At 35.7% G+C, this 21,244-nt stretch overlaps 1 protein-coding gene across 1 annotated transcript in view; it reads left to right on the forward strand.

Annotated features, from left to right (window-relative positions):
* LRRC7 (leucine rich repeat containing 7) overlaps nucleotides 1-18,557 on the forward strand; it is a gene marked incomplete at its 5' end in the record, with an annotated part of 273,040 nt that extends 254,483 nt beyond the window's left edge. The window contains 2 exons of the mRNA XM_019628072.1: nucleotides 7,999-8,073; nucleotides 16,690-18,557. Coding sequence (XP_019483617.1) covers nucleotides 7,999-8,073; nucleotides 16,690-16,797 — 183 coding nt within the window. The remainder of the gene's footprint in view (nucleotides 1-7,998; nucleotides 8,074-16,689) is intronic.
* Between the last annotated feature and the right edge of the window lie 2,687 nt (nucleotides 18,558-21,244).

A 21,244-nucleotide genomic window follows, 5' to 3' on the forward strand; every position in this document is an offset into this window, starting at 1 on the left:
GCCAACTGTATAAAACCCAGCAATCCAAATATTCACAACCAATTGAGGTCTTATACTGAATACAGGTTTTAAAGAATATTTCTTTTATTTTTTCAAAAGAGACAAGAAATCTGGAAAGACAGTAACATATGAGAGAATATGATGATTTGCTTTTTTTTTCCCCAGTTGAAAACTTTTTTTTTCATTAAAATTTATTGGGGTGACAATGGTTACTGGTTAGTAAAGTTACATAGGTTTCAGGTGTACAATTCTGTAAACATCATCTATATGTCACGTTGTGTGGTCACCACCCTGAGCCAGTTCTCCTTCTAACACCATATATTTGACTCCATTTACCCTCATCTATCACTGCCCTCCCCACTTACCCTCTGGTAAACTATTGTCTGTGTCTATGAGTTTTCGCTTCTTTGTTTGCCTTATTCCCTTATTGATTTCAGTTTTCTATCCCACATATCAGTGAAATCATATGGTTCTCAACTTTTTCTGTCTGACTTATTTCACTTAGCATAATCTCAAGATCCATCCATTTTGTCACAAGTGGCACTATTTCATCTTTTCTTATGACAGAATAGTACTCCATTGTGTATATACACCACACTTATCTAAAGAGGACATACAGATGGCCAACAGACATATGAAAAGATGCTCAACGTCACTAATCATCAGAGAAATGCAAATAAAAACCAGAAGGAGAGATCACCTCACACCCGTTAGAATGGCTATCATCAACAAGAGAAATAATAACAAATGTTGGAGAGGCTGTGGAGAAAAAGGAACCCTCATACACTGTTGGTGGGAATGCAGATTGGTGCAGCTGCTATGGAAAGCAGTGTGAAGGTCCTCAAAAAATTAAGAATAGGGGCCGGCCAAGTGGCTCAGTTGGTTAAGAGTTAGCTTAAGAGCGTGAGCTCTGAGCAACAGGGCCACTGGTTTGATTCCCACATAAGCCAGTGACGCTGCACCCAAGCTGAGCTGCTGCTGAGCTGCCAACAGGTGGCAGGATGGCTCAGCTGGTGATAGCACGTGCTCCTAACAAGGTTGCCTGTTCAATGGTGGGCTATGCCCACCCGCAACTAAGACCGAACTCAGCACCTTGAGCTGAGCTGCCACCTGGATGGCTCAGTGGATACAGCATGCGCTCTTAACAACAAGGCTGCTAGTTCGACTTCCGCATGGGATGGTGGCTATGCCCACCCACAACTAAGATTGTAACACAGCACCTAGAGGCCACAAGCTGCTGACAGCTGTTCATAAGATTTTTGTGAAATTTTTAGAGGACTTTGGTCAATTTTTATTTGTATCTCTGTCTTTTAAGGATCAAATTTTCTAGATTTCTAAAGCAATTCCCCTTTGTGTTCATCTTTTATGGGTTTTACATTTCATTGTTTTGTCAGCTAAAGTTCAGTCATACATCTGGAGTATCATATTCAGGTGCTAATGCTTCTCTCTCTCTCTCTCTCTCTCTCTCTCTCTCTCTCTCTCTCTCTCTCTTCTGTCTGTCCCTCCCTCCCCACTCGTTTAGTTTCTAATCGCCCTGGGATCAATCTCTTCTCTTGCTACATATAAATTCCTCAGTTGTTATGGTGGCAAATTTTTCAAAGCCTAAGATTTGACACTTGGCAATTAACCTTAAATTATTTTGTCATCACACTTTTGATTCACAGAAAGGAAAACTATTGATAATACTTTTATCCTTGATGTGTCAGATCTAATAATCACAGGAACTAAGTAAATGCAGTCTATTGTGCACTTGTATATGTAATGCTGCTTCTATGAGCCACAACATAGTTTAATATTAACCTTGCCCAATTTATGAAAAAAAAACTATATTACTGGCCACATTTTTAGCAAAAAAAAAAAAAGTTTCCCCTTAAAAGCTATTGAATCCGTGACTGTTTGTTACTTTCATGAGTCAGTTTTTTCTCCAGAAATAGTCTTTGAAATTTTATAATTATATGAAAGCATGAAATACCATATTCTATAATATTTAACCACTGTGTTCTGAATTGTAATTGTAATAGTATGTAATTTTTATTTGAGATATGGCCCTTCTAGAAACCAATTTCTTAGCATCAGCTAGAGCCCAGGGTTTTCAGAATTTTAAGAAAAGCATATTTCATAAATTGAAGTTGCAGCTCCCTTAAGAGAAGTTCTATTTTGGTTTCTAAATTTACAATAGCTGAGACTGTCACAGTCATTCACCTTCATCATTAAAAAGTCATATAAAGTTTCTTTCTTCTCTAAAGTTAGAATGTTAAATGTTGGCCCTGTAAACTAACTTTCTGAACATGTTAGGGTTTTTGTCCAGTGGAGTACAGGCTAGCTAGATAACCAGCAAGACAAGGTCAGATATTGACACTGTAAAAACCATCCTAATCTCACCCCTTTTCAAAATTATTTGTGAAAAGTAAAACTTTTTAAAACCTGGTTATGAGTACCTTGGGAAAACTATTTATGACTTGCATAAAGACTAGTTTTTGTTTTTGTTTGTTTGTTTGTTTTGTTTAAATGGGGAAAAAATTGTAGCCTTCAGCCAACCCTCTCTAGATTGACTTTGACAAACTTTCCTGCCACCTGTTGGCAGGTCAGCAGCAGCACAGCTTGGGCCGGGAATCAAACCAGCGACCCTGATTCTCAGAGCCTGTTGCTCATAGATCACACTCTTGAGTGAGCTCTTAACCAACTGAGCCACTCAACCGGCCCCTCTCTAGATTGACTTTGGTTCAATCCTATAGGGTCCTTTCTGTGGGCCATGGGGTCTGTGTCTGTCTCAAGCACACGCAGATATTGATGTCTGAGGAACAGCAAAGACTTCCATTCTTTGGGAAGGGCGGAAGCACTTATCTTGTTGCTCTATTGTGAGATGCCCTCTAAAGGTGGTGCTAAGGGAAAACCACTGTGCTGTCAAGCCACTAAGGAGCCTGAGAGCTGGTCCTGAGGTATGAGGCATTAGAAAACACACTCAGAGATGCCCTAAGCCATTAACTAGATCCTAGCAGCCATTACTACAAAAAGCTGTTGCACCTAACTAGGAGCTACAAAAGGAAGTAGCCCCTGAAAGTTGCTATGAACCATGAGAAAGCCCTGCCATTGGGACCCATGTCCACTACTGAGAGTGAACAATAACTGGAGTCATTATCACTGAGCACCACCACTAGGAAACCACAGATGAGACAGGAGAGACTTTACAGCCCTCTTCCCATCCCCTTTCCTAGAGAAGAGATGCAAATCCTCTTATCTGTTGAGAATTCAAGGGAAAGATAAATGTTGGCCTTTCAATATTCTCCATATTGAAAATAAAGAAGAATTTCCTGACAATAAATCAGGTACAGTTGGAGACTCAGAAACTCTCAATGTGGGCTTCGCTGGATAAAAAGATCTTGACCTTCAGACTTTCAATAATTATAATAATATTTATTGACCCTCCACTGAGTGCCAGCTACTGTTCTAAGTATTTTGTATTCATTCACTCAATCTAATAACCATGCAGTATATGACACTATTACACCCATTTTACTGATGAGAATAAGTTAAGCACACAAAAGCTAATTAACTTGCCCAAGGTCACATATTTATAAATTATGAACACAGCCGAAGTACAGAGCTATACTCTTATCTGCTTCTTATACTATGTGGTAGGCAGAAAATAATGGGCACCCAAAGAGAGCCACATCCAAATTCCCAGAACCTGTGACTGTTACGTTACAAGGCAAAAAGGACTTTGCAGATGATAGTAAATTAAAAACCTTGATATGGGGAGATTATTCTACATTATCCAGGTGGGCCCAATGTAATCATATGAGTCCTTAAGAACAAAGACCCTTTCCTGGCTGTGGTCCAGTGGGCATCTGACTATAGAGGAATATTCCGAAAGACCCACAATTGCTGATTTTGAAAATGGAAAATAAGAACAGGAACCATGAGCCAAGAAATGTGGACACTTGATAGAATTTGGAAAAGATGAGGAAACATGTTCTCCCCTAGATATTCCAGAAAATAATGCAGTCTTGCCAATACATTTGTTTTAGCCCAGTGAGACCTGTGTTGGATTTCTAACCTATAGAACTGTAAGATAATAAAATTGGGGTGTTTTAAGCCACTAAATTTGTTACAGCAGCAATAAAATACAAATGCACATCACCTCATTGAAAAAGAAGCTACTGTTTTCCTTTCTGGGGCAAGATGGTTTCACTATACTATTGAGTATATAGTATGTTTCACTAGTTTTGAATGTACTGCATGGTTTGTCCTGTATTTCGCATATTACAAATGTTACAAGAAACTGAACATATTTTAGATCTTGTTAGTAGAGCTATAAAATTGATCAGATGCTATGATTTGGACCTTTGATACATACAAGGGGGCTTCCTGCTGTTTGGAAGGTAGGTGATAGGTTTTCACCAAACAGTAGGAAGTTACTGTTCTAATTTTCAGACTACAAATAGTCTGATAATTCTTCACCAAATTCTGTCATAGGTATTTGAAATTATTCTGTCAAAGTATTCTTTTGAAGACTCAGAATAAAATGAATTTGTTGAAAGGGCGACACACAATGGGCTTTTTCAAAGCACTGTCAAGGTTTTCATAGTTCTCCTCAATATTCACCCCAACAAAGACCCCAAAATGGGCTCAGAGTTATTTGGTCTCTTTCAAAGCACACTGTGTATATACATAAATACAGTGAAAAATCAGAGCACTCGTCTTTCCAGGCAGTGTTTGGAAAACAGTCTACCTGCACAAGTCATGAATGCCACAGACAATTAGCACACCTAGCACTCATTGCTATGCATTTAAATTAACATGGCAGTATGCTGTGTGATACGATATACAGAGAAAAAAGAAAACTATACCAATGGGTAGTAGCAGTTTCTTAGTGGATGAAGGTTATCGATTGAAAAGAAATATTAAAGCTTTAGAAAACTGCAGTAAATATTTTGGAAGACTTGGAGACACCATAAGAGAAAGCTTCAAAACAAGTCTTCAGAACAGTGGTTGAATCCTGCAGAGCTTTGTGATGGATGAAATTAAACCTGCCACAGAGACTACATTTGTATTATTTCAGCAGTCTGGTTGTGGAGCATTGCTAGTTCCTCCCAGCGTTACAGATGTGATGGCAGTAATTCAGCTCCTATGGCCTGGATTCATAACAAACATCGTTAAACTATCCCTGCATAATGGGCTAAAGAAACACAATCAAAATTAAATAGGTAGCACAGACCTTGGCTGCTGGAATAAAGTAATAGTTAAAACAACTTTACCTCCAGCACCCAGAGATGTAGTGGTTGATTTGGAGCAATAGTGTCATTCTGCCTGTTGTACAGAGACCCCAACAGCACAGAGAGTGGCCACGAGCGGGGCTGATTGCACATACAGTCTCCTGGATTGATTAAGTATGAAAGTTATATGCTCAATGTGAAAAGGACTGTAGGGATCTTCTTTGTTTTCAGAACCAGTGCCATTCACTGGTCTGTTGGATTAATTACTGTGCCTTGTTTAACTGTCCTTTTCAAGCAACCAGTTTTCTTTTTCCTTCTAAATTGACCATTTGTACAATTGAATTGACCTAAGTAACTGTTTGCTCATTACTCCTAATAGTGCCATATTAACCTGAAAATAAAAATATATACATATTATTACTTTCTTAGTCATGTAAATAGTACATAATCCTTGTAGAGAATTTAGAAAACACAGATGAACAAAAAGAAATATATGTATTTATTATGTGTATATGTCTCTCTATATATATAAGTATAGGTATATATAATATCCCATTATTACCACTGTTAATGTTTAGGAATAAGTATATTTTTGCACAGTTCCTCCTACAAATATACATGTAAACATATTTCAGCAAAAATAGTATCATACCACACATAATGTTTTACAAACTGCTTGTTTCACTAAGCACTAGTGTACTTCTATATCTGCTATACAGGACTTCATTTTTAATGACCATACATTATTTATTGTATAGATTTACCATAATTTACTTAATCTCTTGTTATTAGATATGTAAGTGTATTTTGTAATTTTATTATTACAAATAATATGGTGAACATATTAGTAAACACATCTTGCATATTTGTTCAGTTATTTGCTTAAGATGCGTTCTAGAAGTTGAATTCATAGATTAAAAGTTATGCAGTTTTCTAGGAATTTTGTTGTTTCTCTGTAGTTTCACCTTTAAATGGGAAGGGAAAGAGATTAAAATCTTTGGAAAGACAAAAATCATTCAAAAGCCTTAAATGAATACATTTCACAAGGATCTGAAATGCTAAATGAAAACAGATATAGGAATATTTTAATTAGGGTCTGTTTGTTAAACCATTTACACACACACACACATTACAGGTTTAAGTGAGAGTCTTAAATGAAATGATTTTCTAAATACTAGGCAAAGACGTTAAAATATTGTCTTCTAGTTATAGTTCTTAAGAATTAAAAAAAGACAATAGCAGCTCTATTGAAATCTAATTCACATACCATAAAATTCACCTTTTGAAAATGTATAATTAAATGGTTTTTACTATATTCACAGAATTGTGCAACCATTACCACTATCTAATTTCCCAACATTTTTATTGCCTCGAAAAGAAATTCTGTACACATTGTCACTCGCCGTCCCCTGCCCCCCAGCCTCTGACAAACACTCATCTGCTTTCCTTTTCTATGTATTTGCCTATTCTTGATATTTCATATAAATTGTATCACATATGGCCTTTTGTGACCAGTTTCTTTCACTTAGCATAATGTTTCCAAGTTCATCCATGTTGTCAGTACGTCATTCCTTTCTATTGCCAAATAATATTGCACTGAATAGATGTACACCTTTTATTTATCCATTCATCAGTTCATTCTTCAGATCTTGTCACCGTCAAGCTTAAAATTCTTTAGTAGCTCCCCAAACTGATAAGCATGTCTATTGAAGGCCGGTCTTCACCAAGCCGCAACCTACTTTTTGGCCTGATCTCCCATGCTCTCACACCCATCGCTCGCACCCTCCAACCCCACTCCAGTGGTAATAGAACTACTTGCAGTTTCCTGAATGTAACAAGCATTTCACTATTGTGTGTGGTATCCTTGCTATCTGGAATACCCTTCCTCCCCTTATCTGTGTGCACGCCTTTCACTTGTCTTTTTATGATTCAGCTGCCAGGTATCTCCTCCTCTTAAAAATCCCAACACACTAAGGATAAGCTAGGTGCAACTTTTTTGATAACCTATTGTATTTCTATCATAACATTTATCATACTGTTTTGTAATTGGTGGTTTTCTTTACTTTTCCCTCATTGTCTTATGAGCTCATTGAAGCCAGAAACTATATTCTGTATGTCTCTATAACACCAGCAATCCAGGCTTAGCAAGTGGTAGACACTCAATAAATTTTGCTTTATATATATGATCAAAAATATAATTTGATTATTTTTATAAACTAAAGTAATTTAGGGGTTTTGTAATTATGTAAACATATGCTTTATATTTAAAATGCAATGTTGAAGTTTTCTTATGTTTACTTTGTTCGTATGCCTTTTATATTAAAATTCTCAGCAACATACAAAGTAATACTCATTAAAATAAACCAATACTTTTATGTAATTCTAGTAAGGTTATTTAAGTGCACATTGAATTTACAACCTATCAAATAGGAAACCTTTTCAATACAGAATAACTTAAGTCAATTTCAGAAGTTGTACAAAAGATGGTTAGTACCGTATTTCAAATGATTTAAGAAAGAAAGAATATGCCATGCAATTAATTTATAAATCATAGGTACACTTTAAAAACAAGATGAGCTGTTTTCTGCAAATAAAGAAAAAAAAATTTCTTAAATTTGACTTGGAGAGTGGTATATTGCTTACGAACTATAATAATCTTTGATGTTTACATGTATAAACTGTTTTTAATCTGTTTTACTGTATTCTATATGAATGAAAACAATTTTAAATAGGTCTAGTTCTTGATACTAGAATCCTAACCTCTGTTACTTCTGACTTATAGGGTATCTTTGTTACTAGGGTTCAGCCTGATGGACCAGCATCCAATCTGCTACAGCCTGGTGATAAGATCCTTCAGGTAAGACAGACAAAAAAACAGTGCATTCAAGTGCTAACATTGAAACAAATATCTAAGCATGTTATTAAGTTGATTGACTTGAATTAAATGACTCCAGTCATTAATTAAATAAGTCCTTCTTACATTGCTTACTTGACCTTGTTGTTTTGGGGTTGAGAGACAGGTCAGATACCAATACAGTCTGATAGAATCCTATACCCCCAGTACCTGACCCATGGTAGGTGTTCTGCACATTTTTCTTTAAATGAATGTTATTTGTTATGTAAGAAAAATTTATACATACAAGAATCTATGCATAGTTGCCACATGTGTGTAAGTGAAATGAAGTGCCCATATAGGATTATCTATGTGACTTTAGATGAGGGAGAAGGGACTGGTCCATATTTAACTTCTCAACAGTAAGCTTATTACTGTTTGAGTGCTGTGAAACACATGGTTGTACCTCTCTACTCTCCCTACTCAGATATGAACAAAAGTCTAGCTGCATGTAAGGTGACTCTTTAAAATGTGTTGTCTGATGGGAAAAGGCTCTAACTTAAAGTTCTGCGTATCAGAAAATGGTCACTCCAGTAAACAGTTAAGTAAATGCTTAGTATAGCCTCACACATTTTAATACTTATTGGCTGTTACTTTAAAGAACATTGGAAAAATGGGTTTATAAAACTGAGTTATCTGTCATTTAAAAGATCATTAGAATATATCATCACTGGAGCAAATTTATTTGCAAGCATTAATAATAATGAGCAACCTGGAAAATCAAGGTAAAAGGAAAAAACAATAAACAAATGAGCCCCCTAAGTGATCGCAGTTATCGGGCTTGATCTAACCCCACAGCAAACAAAACTTGATTTTGTGTGGCAAGACTTGTGTGGCAAGGAACAGTCGGAACTATGGAGATCTGGGTATAGAGGGAATAGAGAAAGGAGAGTTACCTCTTGATGAAGCAGAAGTTATTCCAGGCTTAACAGAGATGGGGATTAGTAAGAGAAGGTATACTGTGGGTGAGACTGGCATCAGTCTTCAGGAGCAGGGGTAAGAGGCTTATGCCAGGACTCATTAGTGTGGAGTAGAAAAGAGAGAGTACTGTGCAGGGAGATCCCAGGCATGAAGAAAGGAAACCCTTGGATTTTAAAGTTTCTCACAGAGTTGGAGAATTCAGACATGGAGATGGGTTGGAGTGGGGATGGGGTAGGGAGGAGATAGCGAGACATAGCTTTCAGGACCCAGAATGTGAGAAGTAAGTTTAGACTCGACAGTCTAAATGAAATGTCCATGGATGGCTGGATCTGTTATATATAGATATACAGTGCTATTATCTGTATACAACCACTGAAGCAAACCTTCCTTGTCTAAATGGAAGTTTTATACCTCTTTTAATGACCAGTGGTTGGTTTGGTTGGCCGCTAACAGTATTACCTTACTTAGCTAAAGCCTATTTATTCAACAACTTCAGCTATCAGGAATAAAAACAGAAACTAGAAAACAAACAAAATGTTTCTGAGAAGACAAAAGTAATGTCACAAAGTCCATACACTAAATTTCGCTCCTTTTGCTCTTAAGAGAGACTTTATTTCACACTTGGAGCCTCTTACCTAGTTTTCCAGACAACCAAGGGGAGATCCTCTGGGTTCAGGCACATTGCCCAAAGTAAGACATCATAGCTGACAGATTCACTGACCAGGAAGAGAGAGACACTTCTTTTTAAAGACAAAAACAAAATTCAAAAAGTATAGCACCCAAAATTGTACACCTGAAACCTGTGTAACTTGGCTAACAATTGTCACCCCAATAAACTTTAATTTTTAAAAAAAAGAGAGAAAGAAAGAAAGAAAAGTATAGCAGATTGGAGTCAGTATAAAATAGTGTTTCCCAGTGGCATCCCTTAGATACCTTTAAAACAAAACAAACAAAAAAATGCCTTAGTGACATAAGTTTCAGAGCCACCTGAGAACCTATGCCTTATTTCAACACATCACAGTGTACTAAGCATATTCAACACATCACAGTGTACTAAGCATATTAAGAACCTAAGAAATCTTAGAAACATATTTCCCAATGTATTTAACCATACAACCCTCTTTACAAACATCAATTAACCACTTCCACAAAACACACTTTGGGAAGTGTTTCTTATAGAAGCAACTAACTGGGCCCACGGCTTTATCCCAAAGAGTGTAATATGTTTGTAATTTTCTTTGTGAGTCATTAAGAATGGGTTAGTGTATGTTCATTTCTCTTATATAATTTTTTTTTATTTCTACGCCAAAAAGCTATAAATAGTAAAGACTAAAAATTTTTTATTATGGTTAAAATGAAGTGTGGGACCCTTCCAGAAATAAACTTTAGGTATTTGGAAATTTCACTAAAGCATTTCTCAACAAGGCCAAATAAAATAATGCTTTTCTATATTTGATCTTATTTGGTGGTTGAAAATTAACACCATGCAGCTTAGGGGAAAAGTGGGCAGGGGTGGGTGGGAGGGGTACAGTCATCATGTGACTTAGTGTTGAGAGTAATTATTGCTTAAAATGATATAATACATTTAGGAAATAGAATTTTTAAAAATACAGTTTGATTAAAAGACAACTGAAAATACATTTAAATAATGTATATGATTTTATATGCCATATTTTTATTCATTTCACTTTGCTCATGATATAAAAAGTTCAGCACAGATTACTAATAAAAGACAGAAATATGGTACTTTTTGCAAATCAAAAAAAATATTGTAAGTATGAAGTAAAACATTAATTAAGCATCTATAGTGTCTCATTTATACCACACAACAAACCAAGATTCTTGACAGAGGTAACATATTTGAGCTTCTTTCATTTACAATGTTGATGTTACTGGAGCAAATTTTATTGATAGCATCCTATTCATCACATTTTCTATTTATTTATTTATTTAGAAACTATACATTAAATGCCCACTATGTACAGCGTATAGTGCCAAGGAATGTGAACAATGGACTAGGAAATGTAACAAAGTTCCTGCCTTGACACAGCCTGGTCCAAAAAATAGACAAGCCCAAAATTACACAGAGCAGAAAATGAAGAGGGAGAGGCAGGAAAGAGCTGACCATCAAACAATTAAATGAACTCCTACTCTGTCTTCTTTTATGACCAAGCTCTTCACCAAACCAGAGACCAATCTGTCTACAAAGAGTCCCCTGAAAATGAGAGGTTGCTTTTGCAGCTATTCTTTTTGTGGCAAAAGTAAAAGGAATAAAGTGTAGCTTGTCAGGATACTACTTTGCAAACCAAGGTAAGGAACTCATTTGTTAGGGATATCCGTTCAACATGTTTGCTAAGAAGAAAACAGGCATTCTAAAATCAGAATAGATAAATAAGCAAATATCTTCAGGGTTACTATTTATGGTTCTACACCTTCATTTCTATACAAATAATTCAGTCTTCAGTTGAGTCTGTTCTATCTTGCCATGTCTTTTTTGAGCCTGAATTTGTGGAACATTTAAGCTGCAGTACATGTGTGCACCTAAGACAAAAGAAAAATACTTATGTATGTTTCGTTCTACAAAGATATTTTTAATACTACAATAAAAGCCATTAAGACTTCAAACTCTCTCCCAATTCAAAAGTGCAATATTAATTTTTCGTGTGAACTCTCTAAGAATTTAATGCTATAGTTCAGATTTTTAATAAAAAGGAAATGACTTGGCATTTTAAATCAGTGTAGTATTGATTATGCAGTATATTCAGCCCTAAATATATCCCAACATTTAATGAGAGCACTCTATGAGATTAAAATCCTGAAAAGGGAATTAATTCCAGTTACTGTGAAACATAATTATAATTATCTGAGATTCCCACTGTTTCTGATAATGTCTGTCTGTCAGGATTAGACAACATGAAAGCTTGTCCTTCAAACTCTAATTTGGTTGCTGCATTTTTTTTTCCCTCATCCGAAGAACTATTCAAACGCAAGTAATTAATGTAATTAATGTACTAATATATATCTAATGTACAAAATACATGTGCACTGACCCTTTAAATGTTTGTCCTTTGAGGGTGAGTTTAAAACAAACATCTCATGACCGTATTTCTAATCCCATTGCTTTTTTGGATTCTAAAAAAAATGATGCTGTCATTGGATAATCTCACCCACACTGTGGCCAAGCCTTCCCAGAGACCAGTTTTTAAGCTTAGAGCTTTGAATAATCAGGATACCACAGAATTCCTAGGAGAATTACAGCATCATCTGGAGAATATCTGCAGTATAAACATCCATAATTTATTCACTTAACAAAACATTTACCAGAAAGAAATCAAAGATAAATCCAGGAAGGACCAAGGGATGAAACCCAGAAACTAAGTGTTTTTTACAGTAAACGGATGAGCTGTCATTGCAAAGCTCTACTTTTTGTTGGAATTACAAGTATTTTTTCATGTCTAAACCATGAGAAAGGACAATTAAAAAATATTTTGTGGCAAAGATGTCAAGTAGAATTAAAATAAGGAAGGATATCTTTTAAAAATGAAAAAGATGATACTGAAATATTCCTTTATGCTTTCAAATTAGCTAAAGCCAGAAACCCATTAATTACATGTTCTTGAAGGATAACATTTTCAGAATATCTTTTTCTTTCCTGGATTGTTTTCTTATTATCTTCATTTTGACTTAATAACCATTCATTTATTTCTCATTTTTCATTACTAACAATTTCCTCAAAATTGCACACATTATATTGTAATCCATGATGAACTATCTATTTATATAAAACACATACATAATCAAATGTGGCAATATATTTTAAAATTTCTTTAGTTTAACATGTATTCTTAAAATCATTTTATGCCTTTATACAATGCATAGCTTCAAAATATCAAGTGCATTAGTATATATTATAAGTATTTATTTTTCAAAGTATCATGGTATTTATGCTCCATAATCAATATTGTCTAGTACCAGCCTTTATTTCCTCAGGTCTTCTATTAAGACACAGAATACAATCACACACAAAACAAATCACCTTACTTAGTGGAATATTGTGATTTTTCTGGTCTTCATTTTCATTGGAAAAGCCCTACACAAAGTTAGTAAACATAATTTTCTGATTGCTTGTCTGAACTGCTCAAAATGTAAGCCAGATAGCCATATTCATTCTAACAAAATCATATACATTCTCCTTGCTCTTCTGTCCTAAGAATGAAAGAAGTTTCTCTAGAACTGAGGTTCTAGCTTCTCCTTCCACTCAAAACCTTCTAACTCCTCTCCTGGCATATGGCCTCATATACTGTTCCATATAAAGAAATAGCAGAATTAATTTTTAAAAATGAATTCATTAAATGAACCTAAAGCATTTGTTACAACCTCACAACACCCGATGAAACAAGTCGTGTCAATGTATAGAGAGTTGACCACTATGACATAAATTCCCACCTAAGCCACTCATGTGCGAGCTTGGGTCATTTCATGGAATCTCTCTGATCCTTACATTCTCATCTTTTAAAAAGTTAGGTTTAGCTAAACAAGAAACACAAGTTCCTTCCTCTAACATTTTCTCCTTCTATTCTTGTGGCTTAGTGAAAATTATATTTCTGAAATTCAAGAAATTAATAGTGAAGTAATATTAACTGTAAGAGCAACCATTTGTTGATTGATTATTTATAGTGTGTCGGGCCCTATCCTATGCACTTGACATATATTAATTCATTTAATATTTAATAAACTTTCTAAAATGTCATGCTTTCTGGTCATTCACATTCCTTCTGTTAATTTGAAGCTATTCCCAGGTGGACCCTTATTGTGGTCTTTTAAATAGGCTTCTTGAGGTTCACCAAAACTCTGGTTTAGATCTTAAACATTCTGGGCGGCTAGAATTACAGATAGAGTCCTGATGTTTGACTCATTGATCTAATTTATCAATCCACTTATTTCCTTCTGGGAAACCAGCTCTATGTTTGTGTTTCCAACTATACAATCTTCATTTGTACTTACAAAGCATAAAAATGAAAAGCAGGCGCTTTAAAGGTCTATGAAAAGCTAAGTTATACGTGGGGTCTCCCTAGCCTTGAATCAGAACCTGGGCTGTGGTTCTGAACATCTTGAAGTCTGGTTTATTGGAAACAGACCCAGATTCGAGGCCAAAATCAATCTGGCTCAGCTTTTTTCCACGCTCTTTCCTCTGTGCTACAAAAAATTAGGGTGAATCGGGCCCACTAGAAAATGCTTGATTCTCTTGGATTTCCCACCACCTTTATGAACATTCTACCTTGACCCCCTTTCAGGATGACTCTTCTCAGCTCTCCTCCTGCCTGGGTCTCTTAGGAAACCAGGTTTCCTATTTTTTCCCCACAATGCATTGGTTCCCGTGAGAATTCCAATTCTTTACTGTGGACATCAGGCTAGAGCCAGCTTTCTGCCATCCTTTGGCAGGAAGGATTTATGCCTATTTCACTTTTCTGTCCCTCACTTCAGACAGATGTTCCTACATACCCAGGTCAACAGCAAACACTCTTTCAGTTCTGCTCTACACGTCCAAAGCTGCATGCAACCCCAACCTGCTCCCTTAGTTAGATTTCCTTCCATTCACATATGCTCCCTTTTAAACTTATTTTTGGATAAATCTCTCAGCTTTGCATGTGCTTAGCAAGAAGCTGCAGTAAAACCTACCCTCTGTTGCTAATGCCACCACTATGACCTCCTCCCTGAGCTCAGATCTCCTGTTTCCAAACCTGTGTTTAGCATTCCTATTTCCTGCATCACCAGCATCCGTTGTCTCCCCTGCGAAGCTTGCTGTTCCTCCAAGGTTTCCATTTTCTGTTTAGGGTGTCACAATTCTCTTCTTGTTTGTTTCTTCTTCCCTTGTTCAATTAGGTGCCAAATTTAAGAGATTTCACCCTAAAACTTTTCTCCTTTTTAATCTATGCCCTCTCAAGGCTCCTGGCACTGCCTTAGCAGACAGTCTGCCTTAGTCTTTCTACTTTTTCTACTTTTTTTTAATTTAATTTTTTCTTAATCTCAGCCAAAAGACCGAGAAGCAATTTTTGAGAAGGCTCACAAACGGCTACAAGTCTATTTAGCCAGAGTCAAAATTATAAGAATAAGTGCCAGCAGAGTGGCTCAGTTGGTTAAGAGCTCGCTCAAGAGTGTGAGCTCTTAGCAACAGCAGTTCAAGTCCTGGCCCAGGCTGAGCTGCCGCTGAGCTGCCAACAGGTGGCAGGATGGCTCAGCTAAAAAAAATAAAATAAAATTATAAGAATGAGAGATTCAGCACTTCTATAGATCATCACACAGGACTGCATGTTATTCCTACTTGTATTTTTGGAGCAAATTAAATTAAATCTGATAGGAATCTGAATGAAAATTAAGGCTTTGCATCCACTGGTCTCTGGACAAAATCCCTCCTCCAACTCTCACCTCTCTCTCTCTCTCTCTCTCTCCAGAAAAGTTCTGTTTAAATGTTTTACATATTGGGCTATCTCTCTTCCTTATGAAGAAAAGGATCTATGAGCTAATCCTACCACCTATGAAGCCCTATCACATTAGTTTATTTTTATGGTTGCTAAAGCCTAGGGTCTAAATTCATAAGTATTTTTATTTTAAAATTCTCCCAAAAAATGATTACATACGTGAATCATCTTAAAACTCTTTTCCCTGAATGGACTGTTGCAGAATTTACCTGAAATAGCCAACTGTTCACATGTCCAGGGTTTGAAGGACACACCAGGCTTTAGACAAGACAGGGAGTTATGGTCTTTTGCTAATCACACTTGCCAGGTGTGAGTACCCAGAAACTCCTTTGTTAAATGCCTCAGAGAAATGTCTTCTTTGGAAATTTTCCCTCTTCTCTTCCGTCTATTCCAGAGGGATGGATTTCTTAGCTATATGGGATTTAGAACCACTAGTGTAGATAATGAATATACTTGCATTTAGCAATGCAGGAAATAAAAATGATCTCTTTAATATAAAAATGTATAAACTAAGAACTTTTCAGTGAGTCAAAATAAGATTTAATTATACCATGACTGTCCAGTCATCTTTTGCATGGCTGAACTTTTGACCGTGCTGATGGGTTTATATCAGTGATTATATAACAAGAAAGCAATGGTTCTATGACAACTTCAGAGCCATCTCAGCAACTAAGTCCCTGCAAAAACAAAACAAATCAGAACAACAATACTGAGCTGCATCTATCTGTTATTCACCTATGTGTCCATCTAAATAGTACAGTGGTTAAGACTACACTAGGACAGTCGTAGGTAGGACATTCTAGGCACTTGATAAATATTTGTTGGAGTAATAAATTGAGTTGAAGCTGGGTGAAATTAATTGTTTCCATATTTGCGATTCTATTGTGAATTTTTTAAACTGATAAATTTTGGTTGCTCAATGCTCCCTTGAATCTGATGATTAGAACTGATAGAGTGTGGCCGGCCAAGTGGCTCAGTTGGTTAAGAGCTCGCTCAAGAGTGTGAGCTCTGAGCAACAGGGTCGCCAGTTCAATTCCTGGCCTGAGCTGAGCTGCCGCTGAGCTGCCAACAGGTGGCAGGATGGCTCAGCTAAAAAATAAATAAATAAAATAAAAGAAGCTGATAAAGTGATAAGTAAGTGTCTTGTACTGATCGCCTCGTTTCGTTTGTGTGTTTACAGGCAAACGGACATAGTTTTGTACATATGGAACATGAAAAAGCTGTATTACTACTGAAGAGTTTCCAGAACACAGTAGACCTAGTTATTCAACGTGAGCTTACTGTCTAAATATTTTTTATAAATAGTGAAGATACGTCTAGCCAGACCTAATGTTCAAAAATAAATTTATACATAGAAACACATTTTGCCAATTGCTGGACCAATGGCAAACATTAGTGCCAAATGTATACTACTATATGTTAGCACTGATCATCCTTCAAAATGTTAACTATATAAATATGATGTTCACGTGGTTATGTATTAGTTTTAATTGTCAGCCTTTGGCTGTGCATTGGTGCAGTTTTGGTTTTGTTCTTTTTTTTTTTTTAAACCAAATAAGTTTCTTCTCAAAGTGGATTTCATATAATTTCGGAGCACGGAAGCATACATAAGCTCTTTATGAATTCTGCTCTCCATCAAAGACACTGCCTCAAAGTTGTATATGCCTTTATATAGAAAATGCAAATATAAAGAATTATAATTCCCATAAACTATTTCTAGCACAAGGTATATGTTGGCATATATACAAAAAGAATATAGAGCAAAACAATATTTTCATAAACTAAACATCTCGGATTGAGAAAGAAAATATATCTTAAAATAAGACTTTACTATATTGAATCTTTTTCAATAAAAATTACATGATAATGCCTTATGAAAGTAACTGTACATATGGTATAAAGTGTTTTTATTTGGTTCCATATTCATTTGCTAAATTCTCATAACACAGAGTGAAATATTTCATAAATTAGCCATTTATCTCTGGGACCTGAATAAAAAAAAATGGTACAAACCAATTTATTGAATGCCTTTAGCTAATTACAATACATGTAGAGTTAAAACACAGACTAAAGGTCATTGCAGATAAATCTTTTTCACCACAAATTTAAGCAGTGAATGATGGGTGGCAGGAAATGTACTGCTTTATTTCATTCAAGTTTATATTGATTATAAACTGTAGCCCCTGTGATTTCTTTACTTGTAAATGTGGAATTTATTTGTGTGTGCTTTATCTAATTTGCTACTTTTAAACAATTTAAAATGAGTTTGGGGGATTGATAAAATTTATCATTAAGAAAGATTGTTGTTAGAAAGTTATGGTGGGAGATTTAAAAACTTTGGTATTTAAATATGAAACTTCAAATATAATTTCTCAGAGCTATAGTCTAACCTGTATTATTAATTTCAGTGCCTGCTTTTGTAGGCAGAAATAAGAAAATACTTTTTTTCCAAAAAAGATTCAAAGTATGTAAAATCCTGGATTTTGTGTCACTGGAAAGACAAACATAGTTAACCCAGAATTAGTTATTTTTACATAGGAACTGTTTTCCTCTATAAATGACCAATTCATTTTATAATCCTTTGAAATATTTATTTTATATGTTAGTCATTAATTTTATTAAAATATTAATTTGAAATTCCAGAATTTCCCAGAGTTGGTTGTTTGAATTCTCTCTCATATTTCCACATAGCTCTTTAAAAATACATATGTAAGAAATTTACTTTACATGCTAGTATTTTAAGTATTCTATTAGAATTTTCACAGTAGTATCACATATTGATGTCACCAAAGCTCTGAGAATAATATTTGTAAGTTAATTGTTTTATGGGGACATTGAAAATATTGTATTTTTGTAGGGTCTATTAAAATGAATGTCACTTATTAGAAGTACAGTGGTATTTTTTGGTAGTAGAATTTGTCACTTGAAGACAAATGATACTTCACTTTATAGATGATGCACTAATTTTGATGTTGCTTTATGTCAGGGTGACATACCATGATTTTATAGAGTTTGACATTTAAGAAATAATTAAATGATTGGCCTATTTAATATGTTTCCCAGAAGTAACTTTTAAATGCATTTTAATATATTTACAGTTTCTGATGAGAAATGATTTTCAGAGCCTAATTTTCTTTATCAAAAACCTGCACCAAACCACCATATCCAGCTGCTATTATAGGATGATCATCATTAATCAAGATGGAGGCCCTCACTGGCCTCACAAGATCACTTAAAGGAAAAGCAAATTTATGGGTGTAGTTTAGTGGCAATGAAGCATCTGAAGTCAGCCCATCAGTTCTGTTTAATCTTTTACAGGAGAAGTGGGAGAAGAGCCAGATATAGGGCTTCCCAAGATTTTTCTCTTATGTCAGGCTTCCACATCAACTCCTAGTAAAGGCCTCTGCCACTCCTGAGGTGACAACATTATTATGGCAAATGCGTTAACCTTTCCTATCCTGCAGTTCAGAAAAAGGGATCCCTGACCAGCTGAAAAAAGAAATCTGATGTGCCAAAGCACCTCATTGTCAATTATACTGCCATGCTGCACACTGGGAAAAGGCAGGTAATAAGGAAAAGATGCTTTTTTTTTTTTTAAGTTGACTGAAAAAAAAAATCACTAAACACTTCAGGGGCAAAAAAAATCTGATTGATTCCATAGGTGACCAAACCAATAATACATTGATTTTTGAGTATTGACTTTTTTGGAGTAACGGGTTTTGCTGTCAGGAATAAGAAACTGGTGTATGCTAACAAAAACAAAACAGAACAAAAAGCAAAACAAAGCAAAAAAAGTTAAGGTGAGCCTTTTAAAAAAGAAAAACTCAACAACAACAAAAAGTGGAACTCATGATGGTTCCAAGAGACTACCTCTTGGTGTTTAATTTTTATAGGACTCTTCTTGCTGAGGGAGTTGTCTATATCTGATGGATCAGTAAGACAATGGAGGGGAATGAGAAAAATTAGAGGTGAAAAGAACAAGCACTGAAAATTATTAGTAAAACTGCTGCTGCAGGTTTTATACACCAAACAGGCCTCAGTGGACAATTTTTAAAACCATTTACATGGCTTATAATATGCTGTCACAAAGCTCTCTTACCATAATTTCAGCCTTCCAGACAACACCAGTCACCTAAACAAAATTAATAATTTCAAAATATAAATGTACTTTTGACAAAAAATAATCAAAGTCGGTATGACTAGAAATATTTACATCATGCTAATTTATTGCTCATTGAAACCTATAAAATAGATGTTTTAATTAGAATAGAAATTACATAGACATCAAATTACATAGACCTTGGATTACCACCTTTAAGATGGAAAGCAGTGTTAAAGAGAGGGTGACAAATCAGCATTAATTTGTTTTTAATCTTGAAAATGATCACACACATATCACTAATATAATTGCTTGTTTCAAGTAGGACTGAAATATATTATTTTACCGGGAGAGCTAAAGACAGAATATTAAGAGGAAGGAAAACATTGAAGAAATCAGATGTATATGCTCAAATATTAAGTGAAAAGTATCTGAATTTGCCAAAATGATTAGAAGATGGAAGTCAGAAAAACATTTTACTTTTAACCATAAAAATCTATTTAATATCTCCACCACAATTTAAAGCTTTGGAAAAATAGTGTGTTTGCCAATTTGTCTTTTCATTGGCTTTTAATGCTGTTCTCAATCAATTTTCTGCCCCTCATTGATACACAGATCAAGAATGTCTATTCTGGTGAACAGTCTCATCATGAGGCCACAATATGGCATCACTAGATAAAAAGCCACATTGGTAGAGAACTACCATGCTAAGTCTTTGGTGAATTCAATCAGACAACATGTTTGACTGATTCCTGATATACTGACCAAGCAGCAGGTTTATTGAAACACTGGGTCAGGAAAAAGTTATGCAAATAATGCAATCCCATAAGTTAAGAAGATGTGTCCTTCATCTAGAATCAAGAACAGCCGGATTGGGGGTGTCCAGTAAAGTTCCTCTCACAGAAATGCTAGATCTCTCTGAGGCTTAATAAAATGTTCAAACACCGGGTTGGTGATGTCCCTCTCTTATGGTTGTAGTTATCTGATGATCTAGGAGGTTGGAGGGAAATCTTCAGACTCAAGATCACTTGCATGAACTTTTCTCCTTATCAATACACCTTCCATTAGGAGAAGCATCCGCCTTGGCCCAGAATATATCTCCATCATTCAGCAAGACCATCCCCAAGTATACATGATAGCAAGAAAATAGAATGTGGGCTGTGGGGAAATAGATGTGTCCTGTAGAAAGCATGTGGATTAACTTTATAGGAGATCCTGGGTGGCCGCTGTCCTGTACATCCTGTCAGCTCTATATAATCTAAACTATTCAGAGAATGTATTTTCTGAAACACCCCCACTATGCAAAACTAAGGCAGATGCAGTCAAGTTTTCTAGTTATATCCTGAACCTTCTGTGAGTATTTCTGTTTCTAGCGTGTAAAACTCACCTCTCCTCATTGCTGCTGTTGCTGCTGTAGATCCATCCCCGTGATGGTCCAGAGGCAGTGGATGGCTGCTTCTATCCTGCTGACACAAGGATAAGAGGCCCCCTTAGAGCTCTAACTGTCCAGAGACCTTGAGTATCACCTGATGGTCCCAGCTTCCAATTTGGGAGAAACTTTTTTGGGTGATGAAGGAACCTGGAGTAATAGCATTTACCAAGGATCAAAGGCAGAGTGCTTATCGTGTCTCTGACA

The sequence above is a fragment of the Hipposideros armiger genome, unplaced genomic scaffold (assembly GCF_001890085.2).
Source record: "Hipposideros armiger isolate ML-2016 unplaced genomic scaffold, ASM189008v1 scaffold_746, whole genome shotgun sequence".
NCBI classification, from domain to species: Eukaryota; Metazoa; Chordata; class Mammalia; order Chiroptera; family Hipposideridae; genus Hipposideros; species Hipposideros armiger.